The 17062-nt window shown below is 38.0% G+C and overlaps 1 protein-coding gene across 1 annotated transcript; it reads right to left on the bottom strand.

Annotated features, from left to right (window-relative positions):
- Positions 1 to 14517: 14517 nt before the first annotated feature.
- On the bottom strand, positions 14518 to 15792 carry LOC145260887 (uncharacterized). The gene has a single exon (XM_080119109.1). It carries the CDS (start codon positions 15790 to 15792, stop codon positions 14518 to 14520), a length of 1275 nt encoding a protein of 424 aa, XP_079975235.1.
- Between the last annotated feature and the right edge of the window lie 1270 nt (positions 15793 to 17062).

Here is a 17062-nt window from a genome sequence, read left to right as displayed (position 1 = left end):
CTAATGCCTAATAACTTAAGATAGGATGTCGAAGCCTTGGCTGAGTGGGATGGCGCATTGTCGTGCATAATAAAATCATTTTGCGGTGACGCGCCAATGGAAAGTTTTCAAGCCATGATGAAAATACCCATTTAAAAATAAAATATAAGACTAGCTTGTCAGTTTGACACCTTATGACAGTCGAAATGGTCCAATTAGTTCATCATAGATTATTTCAGTCCAAAACATGACACCTCTACCTCCCTGTTGACGGCGGTCTCGATGAGGGGTAGGGAATCCAAGAGGACTCCAAACTTTGGCCCACCCATTTGGTCCATCAAGGGTTGCTCTTGCTTCATCGGTGAAAAGAAGCTTTTCCAAAGCTGGTTTCCATGTATTTTTGAGCTCAAGCCAAACGTTTTTCCTTGTGTGTTTGGTTCAAGGCAGGTTTTCTATGGGCGTAATGCTTCTTGCTATTCGTTTAAGACATTGCAGCGTATCTTTCTGGGCAAGGAAGGTATATAGCAGCACTGTTGCTGCATGGATTCCTGGTAAGTTGACGGCGAATTTTTCTAACATTACGAGCAGAAACTTACTTTCTTGTGTTTTTGTACCTTGGCTAGATCTACGAGAGGTAAACCGTCTGCAAGGCCTACAACAACAGCTTCTGTTTCACTAGCTGTCGGTCAATCTTTTTTATGCATTTTAATGAGACTTGAAATAAAATGATACACACTTGAAATTACCAGAAAATAGAAAATAGTATAATTTTGAAAATATTTGTTCAAATTCTACAAATATCAGGAAAATAAGGCTTATGCTCTTCCAGTGTACCAAATTTCACTTCTCTGCGTTTTACGGCAATTTAAAAACTAAAAAAAAAAATTGACCTGCAACAATGCGATACACTCGGTTTACTACTATGTTTTTTTAATGTTAGTCAGACGGCCAGCAATGCATAGCACAACAAGTGTCCGACATGACACTGCAAGTTCCTAAATTCTCAGCAACAACCGACATATGTTGATGGGGGAAGCCTCCCAGCCTACTTTCATCGTAGCTGGAATTACTCTGATAATCGGGCAACGGAGTGTCCCGCAGGCAGACGTCGTAGCACTTGAGAGTCAACCATCATCAACACAAAATGCCACCAGTATTTCAACGGGAAAGCACTAGGGTCCTGAGAACAGACGCACTTGTTGAGTGAAACAAGTCCCTGTATGCAAACACTTAAGTAATATGCATCAGATCCGACTCGGCCTTTAGTAGAACCTTTTCAATATGCCAACCTGTTAATATGCGTCCTCGTTACTATGCAACTTTGTGATTATGCCATCTTAATTATCAAGTAAATACTTTTGTAAAATAACCAGAAGAACGACAAAATTAGTACAATTTTTTTGCAAAAAGCAAACATATTTTTTACTGGTCAAATTGCTTAAAAATGCCCACTTCTCTAGACTTAGTTTTAACATCCATATCCGGAAAAAATCAGGGTAGAAATATTAGATACTAGCGGGGGTACTCGGCGTTGCCCGGGTGCTTTAGGTGTGCATGTAAGAGGGGACCCTGTTTTAATATTATAAAAAAACACGATGTTATAAAAAAATTGGAAAAACCAAAACAAAGTAAAACCTCGAATAAATGTAAAAAAAGGGGGAAAAGGTGTAAAAGAGGAAAAAAAGTTTTAGGTAGGAAGACAGGCTCGAACCCGAAGCATCGAGACTAAAGCGTGAAAATGCCTGACACATTACCTCTAACATCAAACATGACGTCATTGTGGAAGTAGCAGGAGGAGGCCGAGTTTAGGGCGAAGAAATACCCCCCACACCCCACACCCACACACACTCACACTCACACACACACTCACACACACACACATTTTAGCTTTTATATTTATAGATGCCCCCATCCTGGTTTAGTTAATATATGACGCGTAAAATTGAAAGGAATACAAAACAAAACGAAGTGAAAGAATACCAAAGGAAAAAAGGGGGAAACACAAAATGTTACCGCATAATATACAAATATGTTTATTTAAATCTAATTTTTTTGTTTTTTTTAATGGAAAAACAAAATTCCATAAAATAAAACTTACCGTGTATAATGAAAATATGTTTATTAGATTTTATTTATATATTTTTCTTTGTTTCAACGAAAACAGAAAAAAATGAATAAATAAATCCAGAAAACTGACCTTTTTAAATTTTCGTTTAATGTTGGTTTGTTTGGTTTCTTTTAATTTCTTTTTTTTTATTGTTTTCTTTGTTGTCGCTGTTAACCAATTTGGATGTCGTCTGATTCCAATATCGATAGTGTAGTAGTAGTAATTGTGCTAATGAAACTCTCAGAAATGCAATGTATAGAAATAAATAATGAATAAGTGACTAATCTTAAAATAGAAAGGCAGCTCTCCCCCATGATATCACGTATGAAACCAGTGCAAACATAATAGAAGTATAAAGACAGTAAATAAAATATTAAAGCGACTAATCGGTGCAAGATTTTCCCAGAAAACTGACCGTTTTAATTTTTTAAATGTTGGTTTGTTTTGGTTTGTTTTGGTTTCTTTTTTTTGTATTGTTTTCTTCGTTGTCGCTGTTAACCAATTTGAATGTCGTCTGATTCCAATTTCGATAGCGTAGTAGTAGTAGTAAGTGTGCTAATGAAACTCGCAAAAATGCAATGTATAGAAATAAATAATGAAAAAGTAACTAATCCGAACATAGGAAGTCAGCTCTTCCTTCCTGGTATCACGTATGAAATCAGTGCAAACATAATAGAAGTATAAAAACAGTAAATAAAATATTAAAGCGACTAATCGGTGCAAGATTTGAAGAACGCTGGCGACTGATTCTTAAAGTTTATTGTAAAAACTGGAATCACATGTTAGTTCGTTTCGTTTAAGTAATCCTTCAAATCCCAACTCCCACCCCCTGCAAAAAGAGAAAATATAAAGAGAGTAAGAAAAGGGGGAAAAAGAAGAAGAAATGTATAATAGACACAAGTAACACACGGATTAACTGGAATGTAAAGTCGCGTTTCACCCAACGGAAAAATGTCAATCCATATTTTTTAAGTAACTAAGAACTCAAACCAGTGTTTCTCGTATTTTCCTCTGTGGACGTATCCGCAGCGGTAGCAGTATCAGAATTTTTGTAGGAATTTTTGACACCTCTAACACGAAACTGCGAATACAATATAAAAATCTCGTAATTTCTTCGTTAAAAGTGGGTAATTTATTTTCTTTATGGATTATACTTCCAAAATAAACTATTACAGTTGTTTTAAAAGTAATAGAAATATATATATTTTTTAAACAGTAATGAATTTTCCGAACTCAATATTTTTCAATTTTTAAACTTTAAAAATCTATCAAAATTTTTCTATTGATTCTATTTTTACGATATTTTCAGGATCAATGTGAAGTTTTATGTTCTTTCCAATAAATCGAATATAATATTTTAGACAAACTTTTTTTTTTAATTCACGCCCACCCCCCATTTTAAAGTGTCTATTAAAAAGTAAATAATTAATTTAGTCACCGAAAAGTAAATAATTATTTACTCACAAATTGAAGAGAAAAGGTCAATAAATAATATATTCAAATTTTAAAAAAGAAACATAGTGTTCTTTTAGAATTTTACCTGTAAAGTTTGAATTTTAAAACCTTTTTTTAAACCACGTTACTTGTTTTTTCTTTTTTTTAATGGAACCTTGGTCCTTGTTCCTTTAATTGAAAAAAAAATTAGGGATTGAATTACATTTTTCGAGGAGTTATAAGCTTGGAAAGACAGGGGGTCGAATAATTCACGCCTCCCATTTTGAAATGTCTAATAATAATTAATTTAGACACCGAAAAGTAAATAATTATTTACTCACAAATTGAAGAGAAAAGGTCAATACATAATATATTCAAATTTGAAACAAAAAAATATACTGTTTTTTAGAAATTTACCTGTAAAGTCCGAAGTTTAAAACCTTTTAAAAAAAAACACGTTTTATTTTGTTTTTTTTTAATGAAACCCTGGTCCTTGCTCCTTTAATTGAAAAAAATTAGGGCTTGAATTGCATTTTTCGAGGAGTTATAAGCTTGGAAAGATGGGGTGGAATTATTCACTATTTTCACGAAATTTCTGACACACCTACCGCAGCGGTGTTAAGTAGTCGCGGGCAGAGTATGAATCGAATAGAGAGAAAAAGATTTTACAACTTCCATTGATTCTAACTGATTGTGGCAGTGAACTTTCACCGGAAAAAATATAGAAATGTACGAATATCAAGGAACTGTAAGGATAGTAGGCCTCTAGCACACCTCAGATCCCGTGCTGAAGTGTGGGGGCATTACATTTGAATGTAGTGTCATGACTTTTAATCCTATTAAGATCAAACTCACACGGGAAAAATGAGTTCATTTTATTTATATAGAGAAGAGAAGAGAAGAAGAGATTACTGGATGTTAATGTTTCTGCTGCACACAAACATAATTTTATGTGCGATCCAGAAAAAAAAATCAGCTTTAATCAAACATATTCGTTGATTGCATATTTTTCTCAGTCTGTAGAATTTTTGCCGATCCTAATAGATTGAAATATTCTACAACTATTTACTTTTAACTAAAACGTATTTGTTATAATATTTATTAGTAATTAATATTCCAAATATTTTAGTCGACACGTTCCGATAAGGATTAAAGTGTAATATCTATCTTTATTTAGGCTAAACAGAACGGATATTTCTTGACAAGGGCATGTTTTATATCTTCGCTCATTCAGAGTAATCTTCATAAGAGGAACTCTATATTCACTACGTAACAAGCGAACTCGTCTATAATATTTTCCATCTGTAAGAGGCAATCGGGATATTTTCTTACCAGCATAATTCATAGATTTAAATCTAAGTACAAAGTAGAAGAATATATATTGTTTTCTTCAATTTTCTGATGGTGAACGAGATTAATTAGCAGTTGTTTCCTTACGAGATTTTCTTATATATTATCCTGAAGTATATATGTTTGAAATTACTATGGTTCTATAATAAGTGTATGCGTGAACAATGCATTTTAAAATAATTTTCAATTTACTCACAAAATCACTCATCTTTTGTAAGACAGTTTTCTATTACTCTCAAGCATTTCATCGTATCTTCGTTACATATCACTCATTTCACTCCTTCATCTTCTCTGTTTATTAATGATCAAACTAAAAAAAATCGACAGAAATAATAGTTTGCATCCATAGATGGAGAGTAATCGACTATATAAAAGGCTATATGTCTCTCTGTCTGTCTGTTCATCTCCATACTTTCAAACTCCGTCACTTCCGACACTAAAAATTGCAGAGCGCCGCTAGCGGTCGCACATCATTATATTTTTCTGCGTCGTTCTTTTATGGCTCTTTAGTCGGTTAAAATAGGTTAAAATTGTCAAAAAAGAGTCAAAATTGAAAAGAATCTTTATACATTTTGTACATTAATTTTAAGGTATTTCTAATTTTCATTAGCGTATCACTTTGGTATAGTGGTAACGTCATAAGCTTTGAAGGTTACAGATTTGCTTTCGGCTTCGGTTGTAGCTGATGCACCTCATTTTTTGTGACTTTTGAAATTACGAGTATATAATAATATATATGAAATCTGGAAAAATCAAAATATCATATTTAAGGGTATTTACGACAGGGCAAATATGGTTGCCCCCTCCAACACAAGTAGACAGATGAAAAGCAATAAAAAATAGAGAGAGTGAACGTAAAGACTAAAGAATAAAATTTAACTTGAAAACAGGCCTTTTCCTGATTTTCCCAATCTTATCCGAGCTTAATACACTAGTTAACGGGGCACAGTTTACCGGTATATCTACAATTCAGTTGTACATTTATGTTTATAAACATACATACTATGCCAATTTATAAAGTGAATTTGAATTAAGTGTTATCTAATTTCGTTGTTTTCAACAATTTAGATTTTACATGGCTTTGAATAAAGCATTCGATCTCTGGCTATTCTAAATATTAATCGTGAAGAAAATGCTATCCGTACTACGTAGCATAGGGAAATGCATTGACTTATAGCATTTGTATCAACGTCCGTATATATATATGTGTGTGTGTGTGTGTGTGTGTGTGTGTGTGTGTGTGTGTGTGTGTGTGTGTGTGTGTGTGTGGTGTGTGTGTATGTGTGTTTGTGCAAAGTTTTATCTGACATTTGACAAAGAGAAAAAAATAGACGATAAAAAGTATACAGAAACGTACACAAAAGAAAGATTGTCATACGAAATGTTGCATCCCTCTGCCTGTTCTACAAGTATTTCAGTGGTGAATGCTCTGATGAACTGCAAGCACTTGTGCCCCCACGACGTGAGCACCCTCGACAAACCCGACAGGCTGCTAAATCCCACCCCCACACTGTAGAGAACAAAAAATGACGTTATGAGAACGTTAAAATAAATCAGTTGGTGTTTAAAATACTTGTTGCGTCTGTGAATCAAGGGAGATGACTAACGTCATTTTTTGTTCTATATTTCACGGTATCACGTGACAAACTCTATAGCTGCTTTTCCAATTTTGGACACTCTTCCGCTGTCTTCTCTTAAAAAAGGACTAATAGGTCTGAAATATATTGAGAGCTATAACACCATTGAATACAACAGAAAAAAAAATTACTGTTGTTTAGAGTTAAAATTTGTGTGAAAAAGAAAAAACAAACAACAAAAAAAAAAGAAATTTATTTCTTTTGTTTTCATTTAATTTTACTCTATATATAAAAAAAAATCTCGCATTGTTCTTGGCTTTTAATTTTACCTTATAATATATATATATATATATATATATATATATATATATATATATATATAAGTAGCCATAAGTTTCCGGTTTGTTGGCGGTCATGTCTCTAGTGAGCTGCGACGTCGTGGAAATAATTATATAATCTCTCATATTCTGACAATTCTATCACTAATTGCTCGCTAGATTAGCATGTTGGATAGTATCGTCATAGCGAGTATAAAATCTCTACTTGTGAGACCACAACTGTTGTTATAGCTTAGTTGAATGACCACATCCCTTATTCGAGACAAAGTGAGTCCGTTTTATGGTCGAATTTCGTCGCGGTTGGCTGGATCTGTGTTAGTTAATACTTTTTTTGCTTAGATGCAAGAAGCTCGAGTTTCGAATCCCGAGTTCGGATATATCTAACGGATGAGCCCACATGAGGTCGAAACTCGGGTTTTAAACTTCCGATTTGTTGGATGTCATGGCTCTTGTGGGTTGCGGCTATATGACAATATAATCCCTCACATTCTGAAAATTATATATATATATATATATATTCATTCATATGTTTCTTTTTATTTTTAATTACATATGATTATATAACGTGAAGTACACAGATTTGTCTAATGTGTTAAAATGCTTATATTCAATATTAATCTGTGCATTTAACTCAAGACAGAAACACTAACGTTTATTTATAGCCTACAAGCAATAAGAATGATTATACTATTATTAAGATCTACGAAGGGTTTCTTTTTTTAACAATAATACGTTTTTGTACATATACACTGGCATATAATTATACAATTATATATAATATATGTGTATGTATGGAATCTTATTATATTTTATCCATATTACGCACACACAAATACACACACACACACCCCCACACACATATATATACATACATAGATATATATATATATATATATATATATATATGTATATATACATATATATATTGTATAAAATATACGTAAAAACAATTTAAATCCCGAGAAATAATCGATTACATACAAACAGACACAATAGCCCACTAAACACAGACGAAACCCTGTCCATATATATATATATATATATATATATATATATATATATATATATATATATATATATATATATATATATATACATATATATATATATATATGAAATCTGATATTGTTTCTGCATTTTTCTTTTTTTTTAAGTTATATTTTATTTTTTCTTAAATTTTGTTATTGTCTTTACTAGTAACTTTTATTTTTTGTCACCTTTTTCTTATTTTTTCATTATTATTATTACTCCTATTTCATTTACTCCTCATATCCTATAAATCCATCTTCCTTCCTATCCTCATGATCTCCATGGTAAGTTATGCCCGTCAGGATTTACTTATTTATTAAGTGAACTCTAACCAACAAACATCCATTGCCAGGAATCTAATCTCGATCAACGATCACCTTTAACAATTTACGTAAGGAAACACGTATACCCTTGCATAACATATGCTCCACGTTAAGATATTGCATAATGTGTTTGGAACCGTGCACCCATGTAACGTATATTGCGAAGATAGAGAATCACATCAAATAAATGATATCTAAAAACATTAGGCGCACGCATGTATATACACACCTAGCTGATATTATGATTATGAAAAGTTTATAAATGTTTAGACATTTTTCTTATGATTTTCGTTTTCTTTGACGTATATGAATACAAAATGATTTTTATAAAATGTTTTTACTAACACCACAGAAATTTCGACCATTCCTCTCGGTGTATTGCGAGGCGTATGCACAGAGGATCATTGGAGGTGATTTTAAGTGGGAAGATTACAGCCCATAAAGATTAAAAAATATTTATATATGACTGGTATGTGGCCATGATCATCCTTTCATCTTCTTACTAAAAAGGTCAATAATCTGGTTAGCTTTATCGACTATTTACAATAAAATAATGAATAACAGACCATAGCATGTAAAATTAAGGCATATATGTACACTCACTCACTCACTTATCTATATATCTATATATGTTTTTCTGTCTGTCTAAGTGTGTGTGTCAGTGTGTGTACATTTCCCTACGCAATAACTCTGTCAATTTTTAGTCTATTGACTCGAATTTTGATATATAAAGTACTGAGCTTTGGGAAAATCTATGTGATCGGTTTTTGGCAAAAAAATTGGCGATTAAGGGGTCAAAGTTTACAATTTGATATTTGAGAACTCTACCAAACTCCTCCGACAGTTTTAGGTCTACTCATTTGAAATTTTAGATATAGGTTCCATGGACTAGAATCGAACTTAATAAAATGATTTGAGCCCAAAACAATAAAGTTTATGGGGTCATAATAGGCGTCAACCTTAAACAAAATTGACTGCTCAACATACAACTCCAAATACTCGAGCAACGCCGGGCTACCATGCTAGTATATCTATAAAAGTGAAAGTGTCTGTCTGTCTGTTTGTGTGTCTGTGTGTGTACATTTCCCTATGCAATAAATCTGTCAAATTTTAGTCTACAGACTCCAAATTTGATATATAGGGTACTGAGCTTTAGGAACATTGATGTGATCCGTTTTAGGCCAGACATTTGGCAACTAATGGGTCAAAGTTTAACGATTTGACCTTTGAGAACTCTACCAACCTCCTTCGACAATTTTGGGTCTACACACTTGAAATTTTAGATATAGGTTCATTGGACATAAAAAAATTGACTGCTTTTTTTTTGCCCAATATACACCTCCAAATACCCGTGCAACGCCGGGCACCCATGCTAGTATATCTATAAAAGTGAAAGTGCCTGTCTGTGTATGTATCTGTGCATCTGTGTGTCTGTGTGTGTACATTTCCCTACGCAATAACTCTGTCAATTTTTAGTCTACGGATTCAAAATATGATATACAGTGTACTGAAATTTAGGAAAATCGATGTGATCTGTTTGTGGCCAGAAATTTGGCTATTAAGGGGTATGAGTTTAACGATTTGTCCTTTGAGAACTCTACTAAACTCCTCCGAAAATTTTCGGTCTAAACACTTGAAATATTCGATATAGGTTCCTTAGACATGGATCTAACTTAACTTACATTTAACTTAATTTGAGCCGAAAACAATAAATTTTAAGGGGTCATAATAGGGGTCAAAGTTAAACAAAATTAACCACTTTTTTCTTTTTGCTCAACATACATCTCCAAATACCCGGGTAACGCCGGGCACCTATCCTAGTATATATATATATATATATATATATATATATATATATATATATATATATATATATATATATATATATATTGTCACGACCGGCTTTCGCTGGGGACTACGATCGCGTTCGCGTGACAATGCTAAAAATAAATAAATAAAAATATGTCCGGGTTTGGCTCCTTCAGGGGTTAACAAAAGTGTGTGTGTGGGGGGGGGATTCTTCTGGTTGGAACACCGTACGCAGAAAAGTTAACAAAGCAAGCAGAGACAACTCGAAGGACCGAAGGTTGATTTTAAAATGAGAATTTATTAAACAAATAAACAAATAAACAAAAAAATAAAGATAACATATAAATGGGGGTTGAGATTAAACTTAAGATATTAATACGAGCAGAGGGAGAAAACAATTTTAGCAGTTGGCAAAAACAAGACAAGAGAAGAAAAAGGGGCTGACTCACAATGGCGACCGCTTTGGGGTATAATCTAGCTAGCGTCTCCAGCAAGGAATAAGACAGTTTTTTTTATGGACGAAGGATTGGTGTTCTCTTTTTAGCGACAACTCAGATAGTCCTTATGAACAAGTCATTGTAGTTGTTGTCTTTCCTTTTGATGTAGTCCGGCGAGACAACACAAAGTTTTCGTGAACGACTCGGTGCCGTTATTCCTTCCAAGATAATACACAGAGTCCCCGTGTCTCCCGTCTTTTCTTTCAGTTCTGCTTCAGCCTTTTGGCGCTCAATGGAAGGTTTTCGGTTCTTTTACCCGAATATAATACGTTTTTGATTTGGTTGTTTTTTTTTTCTTTTCCGTCTCTTTCTCATGACATACGTTCACGGCTTGTAGTAGCAGGGATGACCGTTCGTTCGCACCCAAGGTGACTGCTCAACTGCCTGTATTTTCGGGTAGGTCATCACGCGTCCACCCCTCCTCTTCCCACTCACGTCGCCAACAAGTCTAAAACAAAGATTATGAAAAGGGATCTCTTCTCAAACTTTGCCAACCGCCGATACAAAAATAGAAATGATGAAATTTACTTTCTCCTTTACGCTCGTTTAGAAGATGCCTTCAAATGGCTTACTGCGTATTTGTCACACCTCCCTACCAAAAAAAAACGAAAAAGGACTACCTGTAGTACTTTTTCGGAATGCTGGGGACCGGTTTAGTTCTAACTAGACTTCCTTTTTTTTTAACTGCTATTGAAGCTACTCACGGGAATTCTATTTGAGCATATCAGACACGAGATATGGTGTCCGCGCACAAGTTGTCGACGCCTCGGATATGTCGGATGTCCAGGTTATATTCCTGTAGGAACAGACTCCAACTTAATAGCCTTATATTTTTACTCTTCATTCGATGTAGAAATGTAAGAGGGATGTGGTCTGTGTATATGATGGTCGGCTGACTCGACGATGATATATATACTTCGAAGTGCTGTAGACTGAGGATGAGGGCTAAAGTTTCCTTCTCTACAGTAGAATAGTTCTTCTGGCATGAGTTGAACTTCCGAGAGAAATAACTCACAGGGTGCTCAATACCAGAAGGATCGGTTTGGAGTAGAACTGAACCGATACCATGGTCGCTGGCGTCAATAGCCAAGCGGAAAGGTTGTTGAAAGTCAGGAGCCCTTAGCACAGGATCGGAGCATAATAGCGATCTGATCTGTTCAAAAGACTTCTGGCAAGAAGAGGTCCATGTGAATTTGGACTTTTTAGACAACAGTTGGGTGAGAGGTGACGCAACGTCAGAAAAGTTCCGGCAAAACTTTCTATAGTAACCGGCCATACCGAGGAATCGCCTCAGGTTTCTAACATTAGTCGGGGCTGGGACATCTAAGATGCTTTGGATCTTAGCGTTGATTGGGGATATCTTCCCGTATCCCACAGTGTGCCCTAGATAGGTTACTTCGGCTTTTCCGAACTCACTTTTTGATAAATTGATAGTGAGGTTTGCCTGTAAGAGTCGGTCGAACACTTTCCTTAAGGATGCGACATGATCAGGCCAATTGTCATTATATATGACAATGTCGTCGATGTAGGTTTCAATGTTAGGCAAATCCCTCAGGCAATGATTCATCATCCTTTGGAATGTTGCCTGGGAATTTTTCATACCAAACGGCATAACCCGATATTGGTAAAGTCCTTGTGGGGTTACAAACGCAGAAATGCTCTTGGCGCGCTCAGTGAGGGGTACACACCAATATCCTTTAAACAGGTCCAGTTTGGTGATGTAAGTCGCTCTCCCCACTCTGTCAATGCAATCATCCATCCTCGGAATAGGATGTGAGTCTGTCCTTGTGACGGAATTCACCTTACGGTAATCCGTACAGAACCGAACCGAGCCATCCGGCTTAGCGACTAGGACGCATGGTGATGACCAACTGCTCTGGCTTGGTTCGATAATTCCATGCTCAAGCATGTACTCCACCTCTTGGCGTATCACTTCCGCCTTTTGGGGGTTGACGCGATAGGGATGTTGCTTGACGGGGGTAGCATTTCCAACGTCCACGTCGTGTTTGGTGATGGTCACTTGTTTGGGCGTATCCGGGAATAACTCACGGAAATCCCTAATGAGGTTTATCATTTCCTCCTTCTCGTTACAGTCCAGATGGATGACCACAGGCGTGAGGTCGGCGAGAATGTCAGAATTTCGCAATCTCATAGGATGGTCACTTTTTCCTATGGATTCCTCAGGGGTATTAGTCTGGCTGTGTCCACAGTCAGGTCTAACAATGGCAAGGACAGGGTTACCCTCGTCCCTCTGGTAATAAGGTTTAATCATGTTTATGTGGCACATCTGGGTAGCCTTGCGGCGGTCCGGCGTTTTAACGACGTAGTTGAGATCGCTAGCCTTTCGAGCAATCTCATACGGACCGTGGAATCTGGCTTTTAGGGGTTGACCAGATATGGGTAACAAGACTAAGACCTTGTCTCCGACTTCGAAAGTTCGCGGGATGGTGTTCCGATCATACCGCCTTTTCATCTTTCCCTGGACCGATTTGAGCCTTTCTTGAGCGATCTCGCTTGTTTCTTGCAATCGTGTCCGGAAACGTGATACATAGTCGAGCAGTGATCTATTCTCGCGGCTCTCCTGCATCCATTTATCTTTCAGCAGTGACAGGGGACCACGCACCGAATGGCCGAAGACGAGCTCAAACGGGCTGAATCCCAGCGACTCCTGAGTAGCATCCCGTGCTGCAAACATTAAGAACGGAAGGCCTTCGTCCCAGTCACTGTGATGGTCGAAGCAATATGTCCGTACCATGCTCTTCAAAGTCGAGTGGAAACGTTCTAGGGCTCCCTGTGATTGAGGATGGTATGCACTGGATTTTACAGTCGTAATACCCAGGCTACTCATAGCTTGCTGGAACACTTTTGACATAAAGTTTGATCCCTGGTCGGATTGCACTACCTTCGCCAGTCCAACCATGGAGAAGAAGGTGATCAAAGCTTTGGTGATTTTTCCAGCCGATATATTCCTAAGAGGTATCGCTTCAGGGAATCGAGTCGACGCACACATAATGGTTAATATATGTTCGTTCCCGCGTTTAGTCTTCGGAAGGGGGCCAACACAATCGACGAGGATCCGACAGAATGGTTCCTCAAATGCAGGAATCGGATGGAGGGGGGCATTGGGGATTCGCTGATTTGGCTTACCCACCATTTGACAGGTGTGACAAGTTTTACAATACCTCGCCACGTCCCTACGGATCCCTGGCCAATAGAAGTGCCTGGTAATCCGGTCATGTGTCTTTCGGACACCCATGTGGCCTCCCATGGGTGTCTCATGGGCTGGCCTTAGCACCTCCTCCCTATATCCTCTGGGTAAGACTAACTGTTGTACAGTTGACCAGTCCTCGAGGGCAGGTGTATGTGAGGGTCTCCACTTCCTCATCAATGTACCATCTTTGACAAAGTACCCGGATGGTACCTTGTCCAGCTCCTCTTCGTCCAGTGCTTCTCTGAAAAGCGGGGCGATCTCGGAGTCTTTTCTCTGCTCATGGGCGACTGATGTCCATGAGACTGAGGTTTCCCCAACTACTTGTTCATCCCGGTGCTGGGGTTTTTGTCTGGGGTCTCTTTAAGTTTAGGACTCACGTCTATCTCGTGACCTAAACATGTTTGGGAAAGGTTGACGACTTCAGTTCCCCTACCGGCGCTGCTTGTTTCAGCACGTTTTTCTCTGGCCTCCTTTTGGGCCCTCGCCCGAGTCACCACACATGCTGGGTATACTCCAGCATCACTGTCCCCTGCCTTATCTGCACCTGCTGGTGTGCTTGGCACTGTTGCCACTTTTAAGGGTGGGGGTGATACTTTTTTTCCGGCCAAATCATTGCCAAGTAGCATCGCTATGCCTCTCATGGGCAGATCATCGACCACTCCGACCTCTATAGTACCACATACTATGTCAGACTCGAGGGTCACTTTATGGAGTGGAACGCTAAAAAAGCCGTTTCCGATTCCCTGTATAATTACCCTTTCGCCCGTGGCAGTATTTGCCCTACGCGGCATGTGGTTACTCAATATTAAGGACTGGGTTGCTCCCGTGTCCCTTAATATTTTTATCTTCATCTTCTCTGTGGGTTAACCCACAGGGCACACCGAACCATCTGAGACAAAGGGTCTATATTCCTCTCGGATCTTGTCAGTGTCTACTTTTGCGAGGCTTCTATGCGACGCAATAAACCCTTGCGGTTTATTCGAGGGCGCACCCCTGTTTTCCGCATCTTTCTTCCTCGCTGAGCAATTCACTGCTATGTGCCCTACCTTTCCACAGTAGTGACACGTCAGCGTTTTCCATCTCTCCGCCTGTTGACTATTCGGAGAATGGGTCTTATGGGTTGAGCTGTCCGGTCGGTTGCGGTTGTTGGTCTGAATCGACCTCATGCTCGGACCAGCGCTAGCCGCCATTCTGGGGTTAGTGCCGCTTCCGTCAGCGAACGGGTCATTCGACCTACTATTGCCTCGTTTATGCGTCAACGCATATTCGTCCGCGAGGGTGGCCATTTCATAGGCTGTATCCACTTGTCTCTCGTTAAGATAGACTTTGAGATCGTCATGGACACATCGCCTAAACTCTTCCATCAGCATCAGCTGCCTTAGCTTATCGTGGTCTGTACCCACGCTCTTAGCTGCGCACCACCTATCAAAGTAGACTTCTTTCTGACGAAAGAACTCAACAAACGTTTGCTTCTCATCCTTCCTATGGCCCCTACATTTCTGTATGTATGCTTCTGGGACCATTTCGTAGCTTCTTAAGATTGCGGACTTTACAATGTTATAGTCAGCGCAATCCTCTGCTGACAGCGACGCATATATTTCCTGAGCCTTACCCTTTAATACTGTTTGTAGAAGTAAAGTCCAGGTTTCCAGTGGCCAGTTCAGGCTTGATGCGATTTTCTCAAAGTGTTGAAAATAGTTGTCAACATCAGCCTCGTTGAACGCTGGCACAAGTCTAACCTGTTTAGTGAGGTCGAACTCATTTCGCCTCTCACTATGGAAGGTTCTCCTATCTTCAATTTCTTGGCGTCTGGTCTCTTGCTCCATTTTAGCCTTCTCTAACTCTACCCTAGCCTTTTCCATTTCAATAGCTTTATTAGCCTCGATTTTTATTCTCTCAAGCTCAATTTGGGCATGTGAGAGTCCAGGCGAGTCTGACACAAGGTTGTCCAATACATCTTCTTCGAAGATATCGTTATCGACCATGTGCTCTGCAACTATTTTCACTAGTTGTGGTTTTCTCATCGAGCGCTTAGGCTCTAATCCTAATGCTGTTGCTACATCAATAATACTATCTTTCTTTAATCTAGAAAGTGCCTCGAATGTGGGAGAATTTAAAAAGGTTTCTACTACAGACATTTCGGTTTTAGGTTTTTCGTTGTCTCGCACCTGCTTCGCCTCTACCCACGAAGTTCCAGTAAACAGAAGAAAAAGAATCCCGGACGACGCCCCCAAGCTTGTCACGGCCGGCTTTCGCTGGGGACTACGATCGCGTTCGCGTGACAATGCTAAAAAAAAATAAATAAAAATATGTCCGGGTTTGGCTCGTTCAGGGGTTAACAAAAGTGTGTGGGGGGGGGGATTCTTCCGGTTGGAACACCGTACGCAGAAAAGTTAACAAAGCAAGCAGAGACAACTCGAAGGACCGAAGGTTGATTTTAAAATGAGAATTTATTAAACAAATAAACAAATAAACAAAAAAATAAAGATAACATATAAATGGGGGTTGGGATTAAACTTAAGATATTAATACGAGCAGAGGGAGAAAACAATTTTAGCAGTTGGCAAAAACAAGACAAGAGAAGAAAAAGGGGCTGACTCACAATGGCGACCGCTTTGGGGTATAATCCAGCTAGCGTCTTCAGCAAGGAATAAGACAGTTTTTTTTTATGGACGAAGGATTGGTGTTCTCTTTTTAGCGACAACTCAGATAGTCCTTATGAACAATCATTGTAGTTGTTGTCTTTCCTTCTGATGTAGTCCGGCGAGACAACACAAAGTTTTCGTGAACGACTCGGTGCCGTTATTCCTTCCAAGATAATACACAGAGTCCCCGTGTCTCCCGTCTTTTCTTTCAGTTCTGCTCCAGCCTTTTGGCGCCCAATGGAAGGTTTTCGGTTCTTTTACCCGAATATAATACGTTTTTGATTTAGTTGTTTTTTTTTTCTTTTCCGTCTCTTTCTCATGACATACGTTCACGGCTTGTAGTAGCAGAGATGACCGTTCGTTCGCACCCAAGGTGACTGCTCAACTGCCTGTATTTTCGGGTAGGTCATCACGCGTCCACCTCTCCTCTTCCCACTCACGTCGCCAACAAGTCTAAAACAAAGATTATGAAAAGGGATCTCTTCTCAAAATTGCCAACCGCCGATACAAAAATAGAAATGATGAAATTTACTTTCTCCTTTACGCTCGTTTAGAAGATGCCTTCAAATGGCTTACTGCGTATTTGTCACAATATATATATATATATATATATATATATATATATATATATATATATATATATATATATATTGTAAAGTCTGCGTTTGTTTTTGTGAGTTCTTTCCTCATAATTCCGAAACGACTGAGCATATCTTTGCAAATTTAACACAAGCTACTTCTTATGTATGGAAGTGTTCTCAGT

Source organism: Euprymna scolopes, chromosome 3 (assembly GCF_053919585.1).
Source record: "Euprymna scolopes isolate OS-2025 chromosome 3, ASM5391958v1, whole genome shotgun sequence".
Lineage (NCBI taxonomy): Eukaryota > Metazoa > Mollusca > Cephalopoda > Sepiida > Sepiolidae > Euprymna > Euprymna scolopes.
The sequence above is the reverse complement of the archived record's forward strand: the minus strand, read 5'-3'. Positions and strand labels throughout refer to the sequence as shown.